General features: G+C 54.4%; 10 protein-coding genes across 18 annotated transcripts; 6 read left to right on the top strand and 4 right to left on the bottom strand.

The window, feature by feature from the left end:
* Window positions 1-159: 159 nt before the first annotated feature.
* Window positions 160-2,567, bottom strand: KVP17_000508 (uncharacterized protein; the record flags this gene model as incomplete). 3 transcript variants are annotated; one of them, XM_068523276.1, is made up of 3 exons in its annotated part: window positions 160-1,395; window positions 1,619-1,681; window positions 1,710-2,567. In XM_068523276.1, 3 exons carry the CDS (start codon window positions 2,565-2,567, stop codon window positions 160-162), a joined length of 2,157 nt encoding a protein of 718 aa, XP_068374243.1. The 3 variants fall into 3 exon arrangements, with proteins under 3 accessions (XP_068374243.1, XP_068374245.1, XP_068374244.1); XM_068523278.1 differs by lacking the exons at window positions 1,619-1,681; window positions 1,710-2,567 and having other exon boundaries at window positions 160-1,437; XM_068523277.1 differs by lacking the exon at window positions 160-1,395 and having other exon boundaries at window positions 1,605-2,567.
* Window positions 2,568-2,825: 258 nt separating this feature from the next.
* KVP17_000506 (uncharacterized protein) lies at window positions 2,826-3,572 on the top strand (the record flags this gene model as incomplete). The annotated part of the gene is made up of 1 exon (XM_068523251.1): window positions 2,826-3,572. The coding sequence occupies one exon, from the start codon at window positions 2,826-2,828 to the stop codon at window positions 3,570-3,572; it is 747 nt and encodes a 248-aa protein (XP_068374240.1).
* A 97-nt stretch (window positions 3,573-3,669) lies between these two features.
* On the top strand, window positions 3,670-5,638 carry KVP17_000503 (uncharacterized protein; the record flags this gene model as incomplete). 3 transcript variants are annotated; one of them, XM_068523194.1, is made up of 5 exons in its annotated part: window positions 3,670-3,716; window positions 3,744-3,776; window positions 3,805-4,006; window positions 4,035-4,588; window positions 4,681-5,638. In XM_068523194.1, the coding sequence occupies 5 exons, from the start codon at window positions 3,670-3,672 to the stop codon at window positions 5,636-5,638; spliced, it is 1,794 nt and encodes a 597-aa protein (XP_068374232.1). The 3 variants fall into 3 exon arrangements, with proteins under 3 accessions (XP_068374232.1, XP_068374234.1, XP_068374233.1); XM_068523196.1 differs by lacking the exons at window positions 3,670-3,716; window positions 3,744-3,776; window positions 3,805-4,006; window positions 4,681-5,638 and having other exon boundaries at window positions 4,017-4,613; XM_068523195.1 differs by lacking the exons at window positions 3,670-3,716; window positions 3,744-3,776; window positions 3,805-4,006; window positions 4,035-4,588 and having other exon boundaries at window positions 4,964-5,638.
* A 254-nt stretch (window positions 5,639-5,892) lies between these two features.
* KVP17_000509 (uncharacterized protein) lies at window positions 5,893-6,321 on the bottom strand (the record flags this gene model as incomplete). Its single annotated transcript, XM_068523279.1, has 1 exon — window positions 5,893-6,321. One exon carries the CDS (start codon window positions 6,319-6,321, stop codon window positions 5,893-5,895), a length of 429 nt encoding a protein of 142 aa, XP_068374246.1.
* A 101-nt stretch (window positions 6,322-6,422) lies between these two features.
* KVP17_000505 (uncharacterized protein) lies at window positions 6,423-9,284 on the top strand (the record flags this gene model as incomplete). The annotated part of the gene is made up of 1 exon (XM_068523236.1): window positions 6,423-9,284. One exon carries the CDS (start codon window positions 6,423-6,425, stop codon window positions 9,282-9,284), a length of 2,862 nt encoding a protein of 953 aa, XP_068374239.1.
* Window positions 9,285-9,407: 123 nt separating this feature from the next.
* On the bottom strand, window positions 9,408-11,382 carry KVP17_000507 (uncharacterized protein; the record flags this gene model as incomplete). 2 transcript variants are annotated; one of them, XM_068523269.1, is made up of 2 exons in its annotated part: window positions 9,408-9,839; window positions 9,883-11,382. In XM_068523269.1, 2 exons carry the CDS (start codon window positions 11,380-11,382, stop codon window positions 9,408-9,410), a joined length of 1,932 nt encoding a protein of 643 aa, XP_068374242.1.
* Window positions 11,383-11,655: 273 nt separating this feature from the next.
* Window positions 11,656-12,195, top strand: KVP17_000511 (uncharacterized protein; the record flags this gene model as incomplete). Its single annotated transcript, XM_068523294.1, has 1 exon — window positions 11,656-12,195. One exon carries the CDS (start codon window positions 11,656-11,658, stop codon window positions 12,193-12,195), a length of 540 nt encoding a protein of 179 aa, XP_068374248.1.
* Window positions 12,196-12,353: 158 nt separating this feature from the next.
* KVP17_000512 (uncharacterized protein) lies at window positions 12,354-12,917 on the top strand (the record flags this gene model as incomplete). The annotated part of the gene is made up of 1 exon (XM_068523315.1): window positions 12,354-12,917. The coding sequence occupies one exon, from the start codon at window positions 12,354-12,356 to the stop codon at window positions 12,915-12,917; it is 564 nt and encodes a 187-aa protein (XP_068374249.1).
* Window positions 12,918-13,051: 134 nt separating this feature from the next.
* KVP17_000510 (uncharacterized protein) lies at window positions 13,052-13,381 on the top strand (the record flags this gene model as incomplete). Its single annotated transcript, XM_068523285.1, has 1 exon — window positions 13,052-13,381. One exon carries the CDS (start codon window positions 13,052-13,054, stop codon window positions 13,379-13,381), a length of 330 nt encoding a protein of 109 aa, XP_068374247.1.
* A 652-nt stretch (window positions 13,382-14,033) lies between these two features.
* Window positions 14,034-18,683, bottom strand: KVP17_000504 (uncharacterized protein; the record flags this gene model as incomplete). 4 transcript variants are annotated; one of them, XM_068523218.1, is made up of 5 exons in its annotated part: window positions 14,034-14,076; window positions 14,106-14,229; window positions 14,258-16,581; window positions 16,620-18,041; window positions 18,070-18,683. In XM_068523218.1, coding segments are annotated over 5 exons (4,527 nt in total), but the record flags the coding sequence as incomplete, so codon positions are not given. The 4 variants fall into 4 exon arrangements, with proteins under 4 accessions (XP_068374236.1, XP_068374238.1, XP_068374235.1 ...); XM_068523220.1 differs by lacking the exons at window positions 14,034-14,076; window positions 16,620-18,041; window positions 18,070-18,683 and having other exon boundaries at window positions 14,148-16,592; XM_068523217.1 differs by lacking the exons at window positions 14,034-14,076; window positions 14,106-14,229; window positions 14,258-16,581; window positions 18,070-18,683 and having other exon boundaries at window positions 16,607-18,010.

The raw sequence follows: 18,683 nt of genomic DNA, 5'->3' as shown, positions 1-18,683 counted from the left end.
TGAACTTGGCTTTGCCAGACTTGGGCGTCGATGACTGTGCAGGCCGCTTGCTTCCATGAGTCAGAGACCGTGAGATCTTCTTGAGGAGATCCATGCCGGATGCGAAACAAGATGATTTTGAGCTGTCGGAAGAAATTTTTTGTGTAAATTCGACACCTGTCACGCAAAACAAGATTTAAGAACAGCTTTGCTATAGAAGCTTACGTCCAGATAGCGCTGCAGCAACTCCGTATCCGACTCACACTTTGCCACGTCGAGGTCCAGGTATAGAGGACGCTGGCGTGAGACGAGTGGGCTTGCGTACCCCACTCCACGACTTCCAGACCGGGCTACCATGGAGGACACAGGAGATAGGTTGTCTGTGCCTAAGGGTCCGAAAAAGCTAACCTTGGGGTTGCTCACAATGAACGTCTCCAAGCGCAGGTCGTCATTGGGACATGCCGGCTCAACGGTAGCACATATTCGTGAGGCGACGACCTGTAGAACCGAGTCCCCTGACGGTTCATCCGGCACCATCTCCCAATCGTCCTCCTCTGGCTTCTTGATTCGCTTAGACAGTTTGGGACGGCTGTAAGAGCACAGGTTGCGCCTTTTCAGCTGATTCGGAACGCGTGGCTTTGCAGCTGAAATGTGCTGAACAAGGTTGGCGAATGTGCTGTTGGTCATCCACCTCGCATCCTCTGGCTCAACACAAGACGCTACAGCCTCGCGGTGGGCCTGCGGGAGCTGATTCAGTATCCGTCGCGACTGATCCAACCCGTAGAGCTTTCGACCGTACGTTTCCGCAATGAGGCCATAGACCCCGGAAATCTCAGATGCGTGGAGATCTCTCCTGCGACAGACGTCTAGGGCCGGTTCCATGCTTAGCTTTTGTCGCGAGTTCTCGCGGTCCACTAGCAGCTCGATCAGAGCCTTGCGGCGGTGGCGGTGATAGGCGGCCACCTTCGCCATGAGTCTCCAGTGATCGACAAACCAAGCCGGTGATTGCTGTGGGAGGGCGGCTTGCATGTGCATCACCCACTTTCGGAATTTAAATACGTCCACATGGGTATCTGGAGGCGTTTGCTGTCGAATCGTCTTGCTGGCCTCTTTGGATGACGCAGAGAACATCCAGAGGCTAACGAGCGTCAGTCGCTCGTGACGAGTTGAGAAGTAGAGGTCAACGTTTCGTCTCGGAAGATTCAGCATCTTTAGGTCTGCGCTTCCAGCGATCGGAACCTTCGAGTGACTGAGAAGTGCGAATATCGAGCCGTAGCTGCGCACTAGCCGTTTCAACGCAGCCAAAGGCACGCGACTTCGGCCTGTCAGCACGTCAATCAGCTCCTTCTCGATCCTCTTCAGCTCCTCCGTAAACCGTGGAAGGCCTACGATTTGCGTCTCCGCAGCAACTGCAGACTGAATCCTCAGCGAGCTCGACGGTCTGTGGGAGGACACCATCGATGCAAGCAAAAGCGAATCAACACTAGGCATCCGACGAAATCGTTAATTGGTTCGCACATGAAATATGTCCTGCCGATTGCTCTGACTGACTAAACAGCTGGTCGTGTATTGGAGTGATGACCTTCGAATATCAGGTCCGCCCCAGAGCTTCATCCAGCTCCGCTCTAACTAATCTCACTGACGAGATAGTCAAGGAGGGAGGATGATTGTTTCTCGCTCGGAATACGCCTTCCAACCCAGGCTGCGTTATCGATCTCCCTGAATCTCACCGTGTAGGTGACCCTGCGCAGGCCTCGCAGCACCTGCTTCTCCATTCGGCCTACGCGGTCCAGAACGGCGGTAGTGAGTGCCTGAGGTGACTTAGTGTCCTCTGACGCGAGTGTTAGTAGTTCCTGGTCGAAGTCTGACTTTCGTTGCCGGAAGCACCAGTTCTCCGCCTCAAGTAGAGCGGCATGACTCGCTACCTCGCCTCGACACTCTGTGCCTTTCCCCGATTCAAACTCGAACTTAATACTACACTTCCAACGCGCTGTGTCGATGTCAATGCACTCCCCACCGAAAACGCAACTGACGGGGTCGACGTGCTCCGTGATCATATGTATAGTCACCTTGCGGACGTCACCTGCCACTCGAAGCCATACGAGGAAACCTGAGGGCTGAAATGTGTTCTCTGCTAAGTACCCCATGATTCCCTGTTCCAGGGCCAGCCGGAACTCATCTCGCATCCCGTCCACGACTTCAGATTCAACGTCTTCAAGCGTGTCGTCTCGTACAGGGACGCTTAGAGTGCGCGTCTCTACCATGTACTTGTATCCGAGGCGCTGGTCAAAGTAAGAGGCAATGCCACCAGGCGAACCTCTGCAACGGCTATCAACACAGAGGACGCTGAATGCTTCCAGCCCCCCCTGCGACTCGAGCTGAAGCAGGGTGCCGCGAGCCTCATACTCGTCAGCCAGAGCAGTGTCGATGGCGTTCACGGAAGCGGGATCGTCTGCTTGACCGAGATTCTCCACGAGAAGTACGGAGCAGGCGTCGCCGACACGTTTCAACTGCCCTGAAGGAGCCAGTCTCAGCAGCTCCCTTAGACGTGAATTTTGAGGAAGGAATGTACTCTCTAAACCTTCCATAATTCAGCTTTACATCAATGTCGCTTCCTTGGGTGGAACGATACCGGCCTTCCAGTGTTGTTGAGGTGTATGGACAGGCTGAGGTAAAGAGGTGTTTGCAGCGCGTGGTAGAGACGTTGGAGATGCCGCACATGTTATTCTACGGCCCGCCTGGAACTGGAAAAACGTCAGCGGTACATGCTCTATGTAGGGATCTGTTTAAGTGAGTTGGCACGTTTCAACAGACGCAGAAACGAGTGGAAATCTCGTTTGCTCGAAATGAATGCGAGTGACGATCGAGGGATCCAAGTCGTGCGGGACAAGATCAAAAGCTACGCTAGGACTCTTGTGAGCAGGAATGAGAATTTGCCTCCATGGAAGGTAATAATACTCGACGAGGCTGATATGCTGACAAACGACGCTCAAGCAGCTTTGCGCCGGGTACTTGAGGACTACACTGAGAGCACGAGATTCGTATTCCTTTGTAACTACATCTCACGTATAATCCCCCCACTCCAATCTCGGTGCGCTGTGTACCGGTTCGAACCAGTAGAGGCCGATACCCAACGGGAACGTCTGATGAGCATCGCGCGACGAGAGGGCGTAGTCCTCGATACACAGGCAGTCGACCGAATCCTGGAAATCTCTGAAGGGGACATGCGGACGTCCATCACCTTGCTGGAGACTACCGCTTCCTGGGGCCAGCAGGTAACTCAAGAGATGGTGGAGAACATCTCCGGCATGCCGCCTCTGACGGTTGCGACGTCTTTGCTGGAAACTTGTCGCTCCGGCTCCTCATGTGATGTGGAGGCAGCGGTGGTCGAGATACGCGCCGCTGGCTGGGACGTCAACCAGGTGCTCGTGGAGCTGAGCCGTCTGATTGTGAAGGACACTGCTACTGAGTTCGCCAAGGCCGCCATACTCACAGCCATCGCTACGTCACAATCCAAACTCGTGGATGGAGGCTCGGCATTCATCAACTTGCTGGAGTGTTCGATGGAAACCCATTCCATTCTATTGCCATAATTGTCAACAGTCAAAGCCGTCTGTGACGTGTGAGTGCATTTCGTGACTGTTTTGCCGGTCTTTCAGTGGCACCTATCCAATATCCGTGTTTCGCCGAATGCATGACGTCGAGGGCTCTGCGGAAGCTCCGCTATTGCATTCACAGTGAGCAGCGGTTCACGTATCATACAGCGGACGATTCACCAATCGTAACAGAGTGTTCTAGTGCGTGTTCTGAGGGCTGTTAACGCAGTCTGTTGATGGTGGTGAAGGCCATTTTGGGTGTGGGCTTAGCGGTGTTCGCCATTATCCTGCTTGTCAGGTGGAGCGACGTCAAGGACGCTGTTGAAGGATGGCTGTCTCATATCCAGAAAGGCTCGCTTCCGGAGGCACTAGGTGGTTACTGGTTGATCTACGTGACGACGCTGCTGTTGCTGTTGCCCGTGGAGATGCTTGTGAGACTGAATGACGGTCTCCACTCAGAATTTCTTCGGAGGGTTCCTTTTCAGTCATGCAGCAGAGATAAATCCTACTGTCGGAGTGATTCTGGCGGTCACACTGAGTTATTCCGCCCTGGTGACGGCAGGGTTGATGTACTTCTGGTTGTCGCGGTTCGTGTTCCAGAGCTTTGTCACAGAGTTTGGGAAGCAGTTTGACCTGTTTACAGCGACTCTTATGGCGATTGAGCGCGACGGAGTGTGGTTCGTCTTCTTGCTGCGGCTATCCCCGTTAAGTCCGTTTTCGCTAAGTAACCTCATCCTTGGCGTTGCGCCACTGACCACTCGTCAATGGCTGGCCTCGAGCTTGGGTTGCCTGCCACTAACTACCCTCATGATCCTGTTGGGGTCCCAGGTGCAGCTCACAGAGGCGAACCACAAAACTTACTGGTCCTACTTGGTGGTGTTGGGACTAATCACCAATCTCGGCTTGGCAGTGTACATCACGATTCGAGTCCGGGAGGCGCTCTCCACAGTACACACTCGCAGCAAGGGATACCAAGGTATAGGGCACGAGCAACAAGAAGTGGAATATGAACAGTCAGCCTTTCTTAAACAAACCTGACTCTGACGTTGCAGCTTAAATCAGAATTCCCAAAGCGATGTAGAGTACTGTCTCAATCCTCACACAGGTTGAAAGAAGCAGTCATCGTTGTGGGTATATACGTCTTCTTCCTGTCTTTTGGACTGTTTCAGGAGAAGATTTTCAGTCAACGAGACCCTACGACAGGGCAGAAGTTCAGCGGCCCTTGCTTCGTGGTGCTTCTGATCTCCGTGGGGAACGTTCTGCTGGCTCTGGCCGTCTACGCCTGGAGGAAAACAAGTGGTAGATCTCTCTACAACGAGATCAAGCCGCTGATTCACGACGGCACTTGGCGTCAGATCGCTCTCTGCTCACTGACCAGCTCTCTCTCTATGGTTTGCACCAACGCGTCACTCACTCATGTGAGCTACCCCACACAGGTGCTTGGAAAAAGCGCTAAGTTGGTGCCAGTGATTCTCGGAAGCGTCATTGTGTACGGTCAGCGTTTCCCATGGTACGACTGGGCTGGCGTGGGCCTCGTCACCACTGGACTCATCGGCTTCAACTGGGGAGGTGGCATGAGCAAACCCATGCCAGACACAGCGAATCCGCTCTTAGGGTGGGTCCTTCTGGGGCTGTCCTTGCTAGGCGACGCTCTCACAGGACCCAGACAGGATGCCATTATGAGGAAACGTCATATGGACTCCGTACAATTCATGCTCATCCAGAATACATTCACTGCGTTGAACTCGCTGGTCCTCACGCTGTTGCTGGAAGGACATGCGCCGTTAAAGTTTGTGAGCTCAAACGTTGACCTGGCGCCAGCCTTCTTGGGCCTAACCCTCGCTGGTGGTCTAGGACAAACGTTTATATACGCGGCTCTCATATCATTCGGATCGCTTTACCTTTCGTTGATTACAACCACGCGAAAGTTCTTCACTGTCTTCGCGTCGGTTTTTTACTTCAACCATCAGCTGTCGTCGCTGCAATGGCTGTCGGTAGCGATGATTTTCTTCGCTCTCGGCCTCCAGTCGGCGATGAAGCACCTTTCCAAACGCAAGATGTGAAGCTTTTAGATGAACGGGATACTCTGTATCATTACATAAGAACGTGTAGGAGACTTCTAATCAAAGCGTTGCCATCCCTTCTAGTTTCACCCTCACCGAATTTTGTGTCGTTCACCGAATATAGTGTCGTTAGAATTAGATACATCAGATATGATTTAAAATTTGAGAGCCACCATCGATGAGAATGATCGTCTTTCAGATGTCTCCGTCACGAATCCCTCTGTGCGCTAATCCTGTTGAGCTTTTCCTCCTTCTCAATGTGCGCTCATCCTGTTGAGCTTTTCCTCTTTTTCAATGTAAAGTCGCTGATCGCGGGCTAGCATAACAAGCCGCTCTCCCCTGCCCACAATGCTTTCCAGGTTCTCGAGAAAACCGATTAAGAAATACTCTTCTGCCATCAAGTCCGCTGCCCCCGACTTTCGAGTGCTCATCACTTCGCCCCCTCGGAACTGAAGCTTGGAGCGGGCCTCGCCGTGGACTTTCAAAGTTGCTCGGAGGCTGTTAACCACCCGTGACCGTACTTCCACCTCATTGCTCGATGCTTCTCTGAACTCCAGAGTTGGAATTTGAGGAAGCTCCACCTCTTTCATACCATCCATAGCTTTCAGCAAGACCCACGAGCCAGTGAGGTCGCCTACAGACAGCGACGCACATACTGAGGCCAAGAGACTGAAAAAGAGCATACTGATGATTAGGAAGGAATTCTGGCTGCCATGTGGGGCCCTCGTTAAGCGCTGTTTGTGTCGGTTTGTCTTCTCGCCGTCTTCGATAAAGCACGTTTTTAATGGAGCCAGTGCTGCTCGTAACTCAGGGCGAAATACAATTCGCCTTCAAGTTGTTCCTCTCAGAGGATGCACTAAGCTCTCTGCATGAGCTCAGTTTGACCTCGACACCCCACCTCCAGGAACGCACCTTGGAACTCCGGCGCTTCAACGACGCTCGTACCAATGGCTTGGCTCTCTTTACAATTAGGGAAACGGAACCGCTACAGATATGCGACCCCTGGGCCGCACTGCCTCCTGTCAACGACACTCCTCCGCCGTCCGCCCCTGTCATTAATCCGATGGTCAAGTTTGAGGACTTCGATTTGGTGGGTGGATTCCAGGAATTCATCCCGCTGCACGCTGATCCGCCGGAATTCGCGCCTCAGGGTCCACCAATCTCCCATGCTCTCCAGGTCGACGCGGCCCCCGCCCTGCCATGCGATTGGTTGGTCGATCTTGAGCAGCTTGTACGACCTTTGGTCGACAACGAGCTTCTCCACTCGGCATCCACGGAGCTGGATGTGGACTCCGGTCTGCTGTTATCCATTCTTGACAAACCGGGTCTCCAGTCTGCACCGGGCACCCCCAAAATGTCTCAGGAGTTCCTGACTACGAAGCCTTCTGTGGAGGACACCAGACGAGAGAAGTCTGAAGACGTACTCGTCGAAACTCCTCTGGTTACCGCTAAAAGTCAAGATCTTACAGCCGTTGGCAAGACATACATCCTCCTCCTCCACACAGACCATGACGATGTCTGTCCCTGCCCTGACTGCATGCTGCTAAAGCCCCCACTGAACTTCCTGCTTATGCAGACCATATCGCCAAGATCTGTGGTCATCGTCTTCATCTTGAAGGCAGGCAAGCTGACTAACATTGCCGTAGCTCCGCCTTTGTTCTTTCTGAGTTCGGTCAAGAAGGTAGCTTCCAGGACTCGACCATACGGCCAACTGACTCGAATTGCCCAGATCATGCTGAACACCCTCCGAGGCTCTTCGCAAGATCTACTGTGGCTGCAGGCGGAGGCTGCTACCATCAGGGTGATCCCGGTGGTGGAACGGGAACGAGTAACTCGACTTCTGCAAGCACTGGTTCCATTCGTGGCTGAGGCGGACATTGCGACGCCTGGAACCTCCTTCGACGTTTCCTTCGCGGATACTATTCTGCAGAACGCCCTCTCAGATCTGCCTCGTGTGTATGAGAAGAGACGTCGCCTGCTGGGTAGCTTGAAGACTATGTGGTTTGAGGGCGTGTCTTACGATTCACATATCGTGAGCGCTTTATTACGCCCAGCACGCACCATGGCTGACCCTTTGCTCCTAGCAGAGTGCCTGCCTCTTCTGACAGAGGACATCCCTGAAGCGTACCTCGCCTACTCACTTTTCCTCTTGACCGCAGAGGAGGTTCTGGTTGCAGTATTCGCCTGCGATGTCCAGAGGTCGCCTTCAGTGGAAAGCTGGTTGTGGCGTGCACTGTTCTACATTCATGTGGGGCTTGACTTTTTTTTCGGTTGCGAGTTCTCGTTCGGCTTGTTGGAGGACCTGACACTTGACGTGTCGGAGACCGGTGCAGCGCTCATACGCTGCCTGACCTTTACGCTTGTGGGGTTGGCGAGGGTTTGCTGCCTCACCCGTCGAGAATCTCCCTGTCTACCTCTGTGGCTCCTCGCAACAGGAATGCGAGGGGTCACCTGGCTCGAACGGAGACGCTTGACAGACTCGATTAAGGAGACGGGGGCGGTACCCCTTCCAAGTTGGCTTGACATTCCCCCCCTGAGAATCCAACTTGAGTATTGCTCGTATTTACTCCGGGTGGCAGAGAATTCGGAGGCGACGATTGTTGATTTGGCCAAACTGGAAGCCGACGCTCACCGCGATATTCTTCCACCGCTAACGCCCCCTGCTGGTCTTGTCACTTTTGTTAGTCGCTGGGAGACGGTTGGCCGTTTTCTCGACCCTCAAGCTGCAGTGGTAGCGCCACTGCTCAGCGCCACCGGGAGTCTTGTTCCTCATTGCCTGACCGTGGGGCTTCAGCGCATCCTTGACTCTCTGGGAAAGCTACCTGAGGGCCCAGAGATGCTGTCGGCTCTCTGCATTACTCGCGGGTACTACGTCAGCTTCACTGACCACATGGCCAGCGTTGGAAGGTTCACGAAAGCTCTTGCCTACTGTCAACAGGCGGTTCGACTGTTTCAGACATACAACGCCCGCCGATATCAACATGAGATGCACATGCGCAGAGTCGGCCTTTTCTTACGCACCAAACCTGACCAACTACTCACACGCGCGGTAGATCTGCCGGTGGCACCCGCTGCCGATGCACACAAGTGGTTGTCCTTGTGGGACGCGGCAATTACCTGTGAACCGGCAGAGTTCAACCAAAGCGACCGTTTCATGATATGCATGCTGGGCCTCGGCATCGTCGCCGGTCAAATGGCGAACTGTCTTCCTCAGGCAGAGACCACCGTCCAGACCATGCTCCTGCGTGTAATGGAAGAGGTGCACGTGACCTTAGGGGGGTCCAAGCCCACGCCTGACATGGGGAAATGGATCGACTTCGAAGACGATCGACTGCTGCCAGCCGCCCACGACATCCTCAAAACTGCCAAAAACTACTTGACCGAAACAGATGGTCCGTTGGCAGCTATCCGAACTGTGGTTGACCTGACCAGCGCCTCGTTATACATACGCCAGTTTACCCGTCGGCGTATCACGCCAAAGCACCGACGGAACACTCTGAGCTGGCTGGCGGTCAAGTTCTCAAAATCCCTACCGTCTCCTGAGTCCGTCGTCGCCGCCGAGAAGTTCATACACAATGTCGAGGCGGTGTACAGCATCGCAAGAGAGCTTGAAGAAATGTCCCACCGGCAGCGCAACCGGCTTTAGTCTGGGAATATTGGTCTGGGAAAAATTCCTAATGTGGGTCACCCTTTTCCTCATGTGGGTCAAAGATTCGTCATTGAGGTCCATTTATGCACATAAGCCAACCGAATAATCAATCAACACCACCTAAAGACTCCGCCGGGCTGGCCGTGTCCCCCCTTGATGAAGGTGGCGAGGGACTGACTCGCGATGGAACGGGCTGTCCTTGAGGGTAGGATCCAGGTCCACCACGTCCTCCAGGGTAGGATCCAGGTCCACCACGTCCTCGAGGGTAGAATCCAGGTTCACCACGTCCTCCAGCGTAGGATCCGCGTCCTCTAGCGTAGTATCCAGGGCCACCAAACCTCGGAGGTCCACAGTCTGAATGGGTTCCGTTGGTTGGTGCGTATCCGCTTTGGTAAGAGCCGAATAGTTGAGGCCCGGGTGGGTAAAAGGTCCGTGGTCGGTTTGCATGCGAAGGGCCTCGTCCTTGACGGGGCTGACCGAGCCCGCGGCTTGGCTGCCCACCGAAGCCTTCGTCTCCGAATCCTTGGTGTTGAAAATCACCGCAGTCCTGGGCTGACATGGGCGCGTCAGTAGGCTCCCTTTGCTCCCTGGGCACCCAATTGGTGCCATGAATCCGTTGGAAATGACGAAGCGCCATGCCCACACGGTCATCCTTCGCCACATCGTTCAGTTGGTCGTGTTCGTTCCAAAACGTGTCAAGGCAGGCCTGGTCAGCGTCGTCGTCTTCGGAATCTAACTTTAGGGATCGCAGAAGCCCTTTCTTGGCCTGGATGCTGTTCATAGCAAAACCTCGGAAAAGGTTATTACGAACGATAGGGTCATCGGGAAGCATGGAATCTATTGCCGCTTCCACCATTGTCTTCTGTAGCTGCCCCACAGTTAGACCCCTGTCTAATAACATCTTCATGAAATCCAGAACATCGTGTCCAACATTCGATGGGAAAGCAGAGCCAAGGTACTCGAAAATGTGTCTGACCCACTTCCCAATCTTGTCGGCCGGAACACCTTTCACCATTTGATCTCCTAGACAAGCGGTCAGCAGTTCATCGTCCTCAGAGGTCGATGCCACTCGGTTGAAGAGGCAGAACCCTACCAAGCTGCTCTCGAAGATAGCGGCCTTTGTGGCGTCATCGGCGTCATGCAGCTCCTGGAGTGCGGTAACTAGAGTGTTTTGATTGATGCTTTCAGCCGCGTGTCCGTTTTTCAGTAGGTGACCGACGAGGATAGAGCGAAAGACGGCCTCAGTAGGCGCGATAAGTCCTCCTTCGCCCTTTATACACTCCACCATCCAGGCTTCCCGATCAACACCGGGATTCTGCAGCGCCCCGCTCTCGACAGTGGGCCCCCAGACCGCCCGCATAATATCTGCGCTGTTGCCGAGCTCCTCGCTATGCAGGAGTCTATCAAGGAGCATCTCGTAGTCGCCGACGGGGGTTGAGGCGAATAGAGAGTTTCGAATGGATGTGCGACACAGCTGATCGGAAGGTACTTGCTGTGCCATCAACACGTCAAGTGCTGCGCACACCATCGAGTCGTCAATACCATCCCTGTTGGCGGTCAACGCATGCATCATGTCGGCTCGATGGAACTGAGTTGCGAAGAGGGAAACCTGTAAGAGGTCTAGAAATTCCATTCGTTTGTTGGCTGGAGCGATGAACGCCAGTGTGGAGAGTCCAGGGAACGGCACGTCACCAGTTTCACAGTAGACGCCGTAGTTGGAACGCTCCAGAATATGCTCGGCAGTGTCTGAAGGTAGAAGAACGGTCGCTGTAGACCCCGCAGTCGGGTCTGGGTTTGCCAGACAGTCGAGGCAATCAGCCTCATCGATGTCATCCATCCACATCATGGAGAGGCCGCCATGTAGACGGAGGTGAGCTGAGCTGTCGGGGAGGGGAGAGTTGCACAGAAAGAGTGTGACGTCAGAAGACAGCACATTTCTAGTGTGCGAAGTACTGAGCTGGGTCACGTTCAATTTCCAAGCGCTCCCTTGCGGTGCCTTGCGATCGACTGAGGCTCCGCCATTCGAAACGGGTAAGGATGCACAGAAAACTCCAATAACTGTGGGTTCTTGCTCTGTCACTGAATAGATGCGCATGATTTATACAATTATCGATTTGATACAATCTATGAACCCCCAATGTCTACTTGCATAGAACCCTCAATGTCTACTTGCATAGAACAGCGGTGCGCTGTCCCGAAGTACGCACGCTGCCTCCAAACCACACGTCTCCGGAAGTAGACAGCGACTGTACGCACGCCTCACGTCTCACACCCACATTGCCGGCCCCCACTCACACCCACATTGCCGGCCTCACCCCACACGACACCTGACGAGAAATCGCGCATATCACACAATCCTTCATCCTTGATGCTACATTCTAAAGACGATTACTCCCGCTGCTACGGTTGCTGCCCTTGTAGCCTCCGAGTCGGCGTGTTGCTGATATCCCTGGCAATTGCGCTGCAGGGCGTGGGGTACATGGCCAATGCGGTGGTGGGGTTGGCTGAGGGCCAGCGCAGCTGGGTCGACTTCTGCAACCTAGTATTCGGCGGCTTATGGATCGGTCTGGGCGTCTTTGCCATGGTCAGCGTCTACCAACAGAAATCTGGAGGCATAAGCCTGCTCGCCCTGGTTTTCAAGGTCTCAGTGATTCTCACTATCATCAACGACATCATCCTCATTATTGGTGTAGTGACCTTCAGCGTCAATGAAGCCAAGGACGATAAATACGCTGACGCGGACAAGGTGGCCTTTTATGTCAGTTTCGCCCTGATCATGGTGTGGCACATTGCTTGCTACATTAACTTCCACTGGGTTCTTGGCACAATCAAGTCGTTGAAGCGAGTCTTCGAGTCGGGTGGCAAAGGAGACGAGAAGAAGAACTACATGGAGTTGACTATGGCATAGTTGCTTTTTCCTTCCCGCAGTAAGTTTTTTTATGACGATTTAATTGCGCTGTTCCAACTTTGAATCTAGAACCCCAATACTCATTTGGCATGATTCGATCGCAGAAAGTACTTTAACCCCACACCAAAAAAACATTGCTGACGTAATACTCATTTAGCATGATTCGATCACAGGGAGATTATTCTCGATGCTACGGCTGCTGTCCCTGCAGCCTCAGACTGGGCACAGTGCTAATCTCGCTGCTCGTGCTGCTTGGCGGAGGGGTTTACGTGGCGCACGCCGTTCTGGCTGTCTTGGACCACAACGAGAATTGGGTAGCGTGGTCGAACATCGCGTTTGGCAGTGTGGCTTTGATCATGGGGCTGTCTGCGCTTACAAGTGTTTACAGACGCAAAATTTGCGGCCTCGCATTCCTCTCAATACTCTTCAAGATCGGACTTTTCTCCTCAGTTATGAGCGATCTTACGGTCGTCGCGGGAATGGTGACCTATGGCCTGAACGAGGGTCGGGATCACCAGATTCCTCGCAGTGACAAGGTGGCGTTCTATACCTCTACTGGCCTGGCTCTGCTGTGTCACCTAGCAGGCTACTTGAACATTTACTGGGTTCTTGGCACCATCAAATCTCTCAAGAATGTCGTTGCTGCTGGGGGCAAGGGGAATGAGAAGTTGAACCACAAGGAGATAAGAGCGCAAAGAACGCATGGAGCCAACCGCGTTTAGTTTAAATATGTAGTGAATTATTTTTATTTTCGCGATTAAAACTGTCTCGTTTAAAATTAAAATTGAACATCATTACAACATCCAAGAATGTGGGGTGGACTCCGTTTCCCGTTTAACTAATCTCAACTATCAGCATGGCTCTAAGAGACCTAGGACTAGCTCAACAAGCTGAGGAAGCACAACGTCAAGCAGCAGCTGTGCAGGAACAAGCGGAGGAGGCCCAACAACAAGTAGAGACCGTTCAGAAGCAGGCTGAGGACGCTCAGAAACAAGTAGCGGAAGCCCAACAGCAGGTAACCGCTGCCGTGACGGCCGTGCAGGGCGTGGCCTCCGGGCAAGGCTTCATATCGCGCTTGTTTATGTGCTGCATGCCGTCACCGGGAGAGCTGATCGCAGAGCACGCTGGAGAATTCATTCCAGATGCAGCTCATTTGGCTCAGACTCGTGTTGATGGCTATTTGTAAAACTAACGATGAAAAACTGTTTAACTTTCCTATGCTGACGGAAAACATGGTTTTTTCGTAAGACTGATGGTGTGGCATGTCATGCTGTGCGGTTGTGACATGCAACCGTCGCCACGAAAGCCTGGGGAGCCGCCCTCACAACAACCCTCACGACAACCCTCACGACAACCCTCACGACAACCCTTACGACAACCCTCACGACAACCCAGGGAACTGCTCCCCCGAGACCGGCGCACCGAACGCGTGTTCAGAGCAGACCCGGGCGTCCGCCCTTCACGTGTTGTGGCCGCACTGATCAACCCCATCCGGCCAAGGCACCAGGTTAGCGCGCAAGCCACCGTTACGCCCGTTAGGCTCCGGGCAGGCATGACCTCGGACGCAGTGAACGTTCAAAGGGCAATTGCAGCCTCGTTGAGAACCGAACGGCCCATGAAGAATGGACTGCCACCTGCAGTTTTCCAGACGCTGGACAAAGGTGTCGTACGGTGGCCATCTCAGAAGACCTGTACTATTTGCATCGAGCCTTACAAGTTTGGGCAAAAGGTCATTAGATTGCCATGTGGCCATTACTTTCATGGTACATGTATCGAGCCATGGCTCCACAAGAGCTGTCACTGTCCTCTTTGTCGGAAGAGCGCGCTCGCCAATTACATCACGAATCCAGAATGAACTCCACGTTGTCGTCGTTCAACCGCCTGAGTAAAATTTTCCCTGCCGCCTTCACTTTGTTATGCCCGCCGTCAGCTCAATGAAGTCGTACCTGTCTTCATCGTTCAGAAAGCAAATGATCACCGGCATCGTGTGCTCTCTGAACCGGCAGACACACGTGAATCTTTTCTGGGCAATACCTGTGTCCACACAGAAAGCCGGTCTCACCATCGAAATTAATCTGCGAGAACTCCACGCTATTGAGAGAGTCCACGAGGAATTGCAGGCAGATATTGCTGTAGTCGACGCTTATCAGGTCTGAGTACCGGTATACCTTTCGCTTGGAGCTCTTTGTCAAAGAAATGTTGGACACGTTAGCGTCGTGATTCACTGCTAGCGTGAATCCGCGCATGCTCTTGATTCCGCCAGGACCCTTGACAATGGCGTCGATCTGCACACCCCGTGTCAGCCGCAGGAGCGCGGACATCGCCCGCAGCGAGTCCAGAGACCGCAGCCTGAAGTCGCGCACCTTGGCGAAGTCCTTCCAGCCCCGAACGCGGGTAATCTCGTCAGAGTTGTCCACGTGAGTCATCATCCGCTGCCGCATCACGCCGTTGTCTGGGCCGTTGAGCGTGTCAGTCCGGCGGGCTGGGGCCTTTACGGTCTTGAGAACACGCTCGAGTTCGCCGTCGCTGGGTTGCTGAGCGTTGAGGGTGAGGGCGCGGGTGGGTTGGTTCACAGCGGCAACTTGGTCGCTGGAAATATGTTCATCGCTGGGCAGATCAAACAAAACGTTCCTCTGGCTCTTCATCTTCTCCGACGCCGCTGATGCACTCGTTGGCATCTTCGGGAGTTCAGCAGCGTTAAAATTAAAATCACTGAGGTTGAACTCTGGTGAGGAGTCAGTAAACACCTTCTTAGGTGCGGGACTCGTCATAATTGGGGCAGGTGCACGAGCCGTCACCATGGCTGAAAGTGACTGGTGGCTGAAGGAGGCCAGGTTTAGCCTAGGACTGGATCCTGACACGGAGCTAGCGCTCGGCAGCGACTCCGGTTGCGGCGTTGTCGGCACATCGTTAAAGTAGCCATTCGCTGTGGCCTGGCTCACCGAACGGCATACCGGCCCCCACACCACATTCTCTAATCGAGGCGACGGCGTGGCACCGAACCAGCCAGGGTCAGCTGACGATCTCCGTCTGCAGGAGAGGTCAGGGTTCACAGCTTGCACACGGAACTCCTTAGGGGTGAGGACAGCTTCGTCGAGGTGCCCCTCCATGTGTTGGCTTGTCTCCGCGCTGTCCGCTTGGGAGCAGCGAGGTGTATCATAGGGTTTGAATGGCGGCATGAAGCTGCGAATCGGAGTTGACAGCTCATCAGCGGATGCTCGAGAGAGAGTTGTCGCTGAGAGATCATCAGCGGACGCTTGAGAGAGAGTTGTGGCTGAGAGCTCTTCACCGGATACACGAGTGAGAGTCGCTGCCGAGAGCTCTTCAGTGGACCGGCCGTGAGAGACCGACGATATAACAATAGCCTTAGAAGAACCGACCCCTGAAACGTCAGCCGTCTCAAAGGATGTCGGAATCGCCACCTGGCTTATGGCGCCACTGGTCGTGTCCGAAGATCGGGAGTTCATGGACAGATCCCGTTGGCGTGGTCGAGATTGGGACAGGTCTGCTGGTCGCTGGCCTCGTCGGGAGCTTCGTTGACGTGGTCGAGATTGGGACAGGTCTGCTGGTCGCTGGTCTCGTTGGGAGCTTCGTTGGCGTGGGGAGCCAGTTACTTCCACGTGTGAGTCCCCAACGCCGGTTATGCGGGCCGGCGATTGGGCGTTTGGTAGGGGTTTGGAGAGGGCTAACCTAATATGTCCATCGCGCTTCTGACTGATAACGTGGCTCGCTCTCTCTTCCCAATCCAGAGGATATTCCTCCTTCACTTTCTGCCAGAAAAACAACTCGAGGGCTGTGTGTCTCATCGGGGTGCTCGGTTCTCCCAGTGCATGCCGGGCGGACACAGAACGAGCCTGCGTGTCACCCGGAACAACCACCACGTCTTTGATTCGTTTCGTATCACCCTCCGAAATCCACCGAGAACTCATTTCCTCGCGCTCTCTAGAGGTGTCGCAGTATTGGAGTGGGCTAAGCCGTCGTCGACCGGGAGATGTGCTGTGCAAATGTTCCTTGGATTTCACGCGCTCGACACGACTTCTCCGTTTCTCCGCGCGTGACGACAGCCTCGTGAGTTTAACTATATCATGCTGGGGTGTCGAAGGGCTATCAGGCTCAGTGGTTGTCTCCTCCAAAGGGCCCCGCGCGATCTTCGAGCTCCCCTTGGATCTGGTCGTCAGCTCCTTAGACATCACTCCACGAGCAATCTCTGCTCTCACAGTGGTCTCCCAAATGTCTTGTCGAACCACGCGACCTACGCGACTTTGATCTATTGACACAAACCCGCGCTTCAGCGTCTTTAGATCATCCTTCAACTCGCGGAAACCGGCGAGCTGTCGCCTGGTGGTTCGATTCGGAGAGGCCGCTCTGATGACGTCAGGTGACAGGCTGTCAGTCATATTTGCCATATAGATCATGCATGCAACAGCACACCACGCAAAGGGCTGGCATACAACAGCAGGTCCAACCAGGCTTCTTCCTCGTTTCGCAGACTCCCGTTGTGGCCATTGGAGAGGACTACTAAGCGACCGGTCTTCAGTGGGCTTTCCAGTGGTCGAGAGGCCAGCCAGGTCTCTACGTAAGCCATAAAGTCCACTAGAGCACGACAAGCGGATTCGATTCTCAGTAAGACCGCGGCGGCGAGAGGCCTCTCAGGACTGATGAGATGATCAACCGAAGGAGGCCTGCTCAGGACGCGCAGGAGGGCGTCACGGCACCGACCGAGCCCACCCAGAGCCCTGGACCGGCTCTGACCGTAAATCTTCTCCACTCGCTCCTCAGGATCCAGCCTTGTCTCGCGAGGAACCTTATCAAGTCTGGGACCGTAGGCGGCCAGCACGGAGAGGAAGTCCTTCAGCCGTTCAGGACTCTCCAGTGTCTCTTTCAGTTGAAGGCCTGCGGCGTCAACGTGCGACAGTGCAGCCAGGACCGCAGTGGCCATGCTAAGCAGGCTCTCCCCAGCATGGGACTTCATGAAATGCCCAGCGACGTCAGCGTTCGCCCCCTCCGCCATGGCGGCGTCCTCCGGTGCCTCCAGCAACGCCAACAGAAACCGTGTCTGCAGACATACAGTGGTCGGTCCGCTATAGGGCATCAGTGCCCGGGCAATGCCAACCTTTAAAGAGGACTCTTCTTGTACAATCTCGTCACGAGGGTCACAGCACACTACCTTGTAGCTATCAGATGCTAAAAAATTGCGGACGTTGTCAGCTCCGAATCCTCCCATAACCATGGCGTGCTGAGCCAGAGGACCGAGCATCGCCTTCCCCACCAACTCCAGCGTCGAAAATGTGCGGTCCGTGCATATCCAGCCTACGCTTTCGCTTGCGTGGTGGGCGACGGCTGCGGCGCCAAGGCCGCCTATGGATCGGCCGTGGACACCAATACACCGGGAGCCACGCAGGCCTAGGCCATGTGTGAGGTACTTTACGATCTTCACAGAGTCGTCGCATACCGCCACAGGCGACGAGCGCCCTTGCGAGTTGCCAAAGCCACGGTAGTTGTAGCTGCAGAACGTGATTTTCCGGTCAACGTAGAACGCAAGCCAGTCGTCCGAGATGCCATGAAGTTCACAGGCGCCAGCGTTGGGATTGCAGAAAAGAACCACCGGCTTCATAAGGGCCCCGAGCTCGTCGAGCTCCGTCTCTAAAGGAGGTGCGTTCAAACCAAGCCCCTTCTCTCCCAACCGAACAAGTATGGCTTCGTTCAACACGTAGGATCCCAAGCAGAACATGGCATCGCCATCCTTCAGCATATTCAAGGAATCTGGGAGGCCCTCTGTGTCCAAGCGTGTGGCCCAGTCCATCAGCCTGGCCATGTCTCCATCTGCCTCAGCCGGTTTTTTGGAGCTGAATGATGCATCTCCGCTGGACTTACGCCGAGATAACGTTTAGAAGTACCGACACGCACGGCGAACCGACGTTACTGAAGTGGTGTAAGGCCGCCACAGCAGCTCGGATTACCAGTGGACGTACATCCGATGGAGGAGTAAGATGCGCCTCCAGGAGTACTCGTGGGTCTCCAGCTCGGAAGAAAAATCTAAGAGACGAGCGATTGACGACCATCTCGCTGCTCAAGAGTCGCAGCGAGCCCAGAGGAGCCACGTTGACCCCGGAATCCTTGCCGCTTTCGTCGCGCAAGCGCAGAGCGGCCTCCAAGTCGCTAACGACATCCAAAGCCACCCCCACCGCCCCGGGGCCCACGGACAACCCTTTCATAACCGCTAGGTCTGGAGGCGCTTCTCGTCTCTGACGCAAAACCTCCAGCCGCTTAAAGAACCCGAAAAGAGTGAGGTGGGTGCCGGATGTCTTTGCTATAGGCGTGACGGATGGAAGTGAGAGAGTCGCTGCCAATTCCGGTTTAACTTGCACGTCAAGCGAGTCCACCATTCTGAGGATGAGGCCTATCGTGCCAAACAATTCAGTGCTGCCTGAACTTCCCCGCCCCCGAACTGAAATCAGCTCGTCCATCTTGACCGCGAGGTCCATGTG

The sequence above is a fragment of a genome (genome assembly GCF_019968985.1).
Source record: "MAG: Porospora cf. gigantea B chromosome Unknown PgB_NODE_427_length_18683_cov_112.002, whole genome shotgun sequence".
Classification (NCBI taxonomy): Eukaryota; Apicomplexa; class Conoidasida; order Eugregarinorida; family Porosporidae; genus Porospora; species Porospora cf. gigantea B.
Note: the sequence above shows the minus strand (reverse complement) of the source record. Positions and strands in the feature narration are given on the sequence as shown.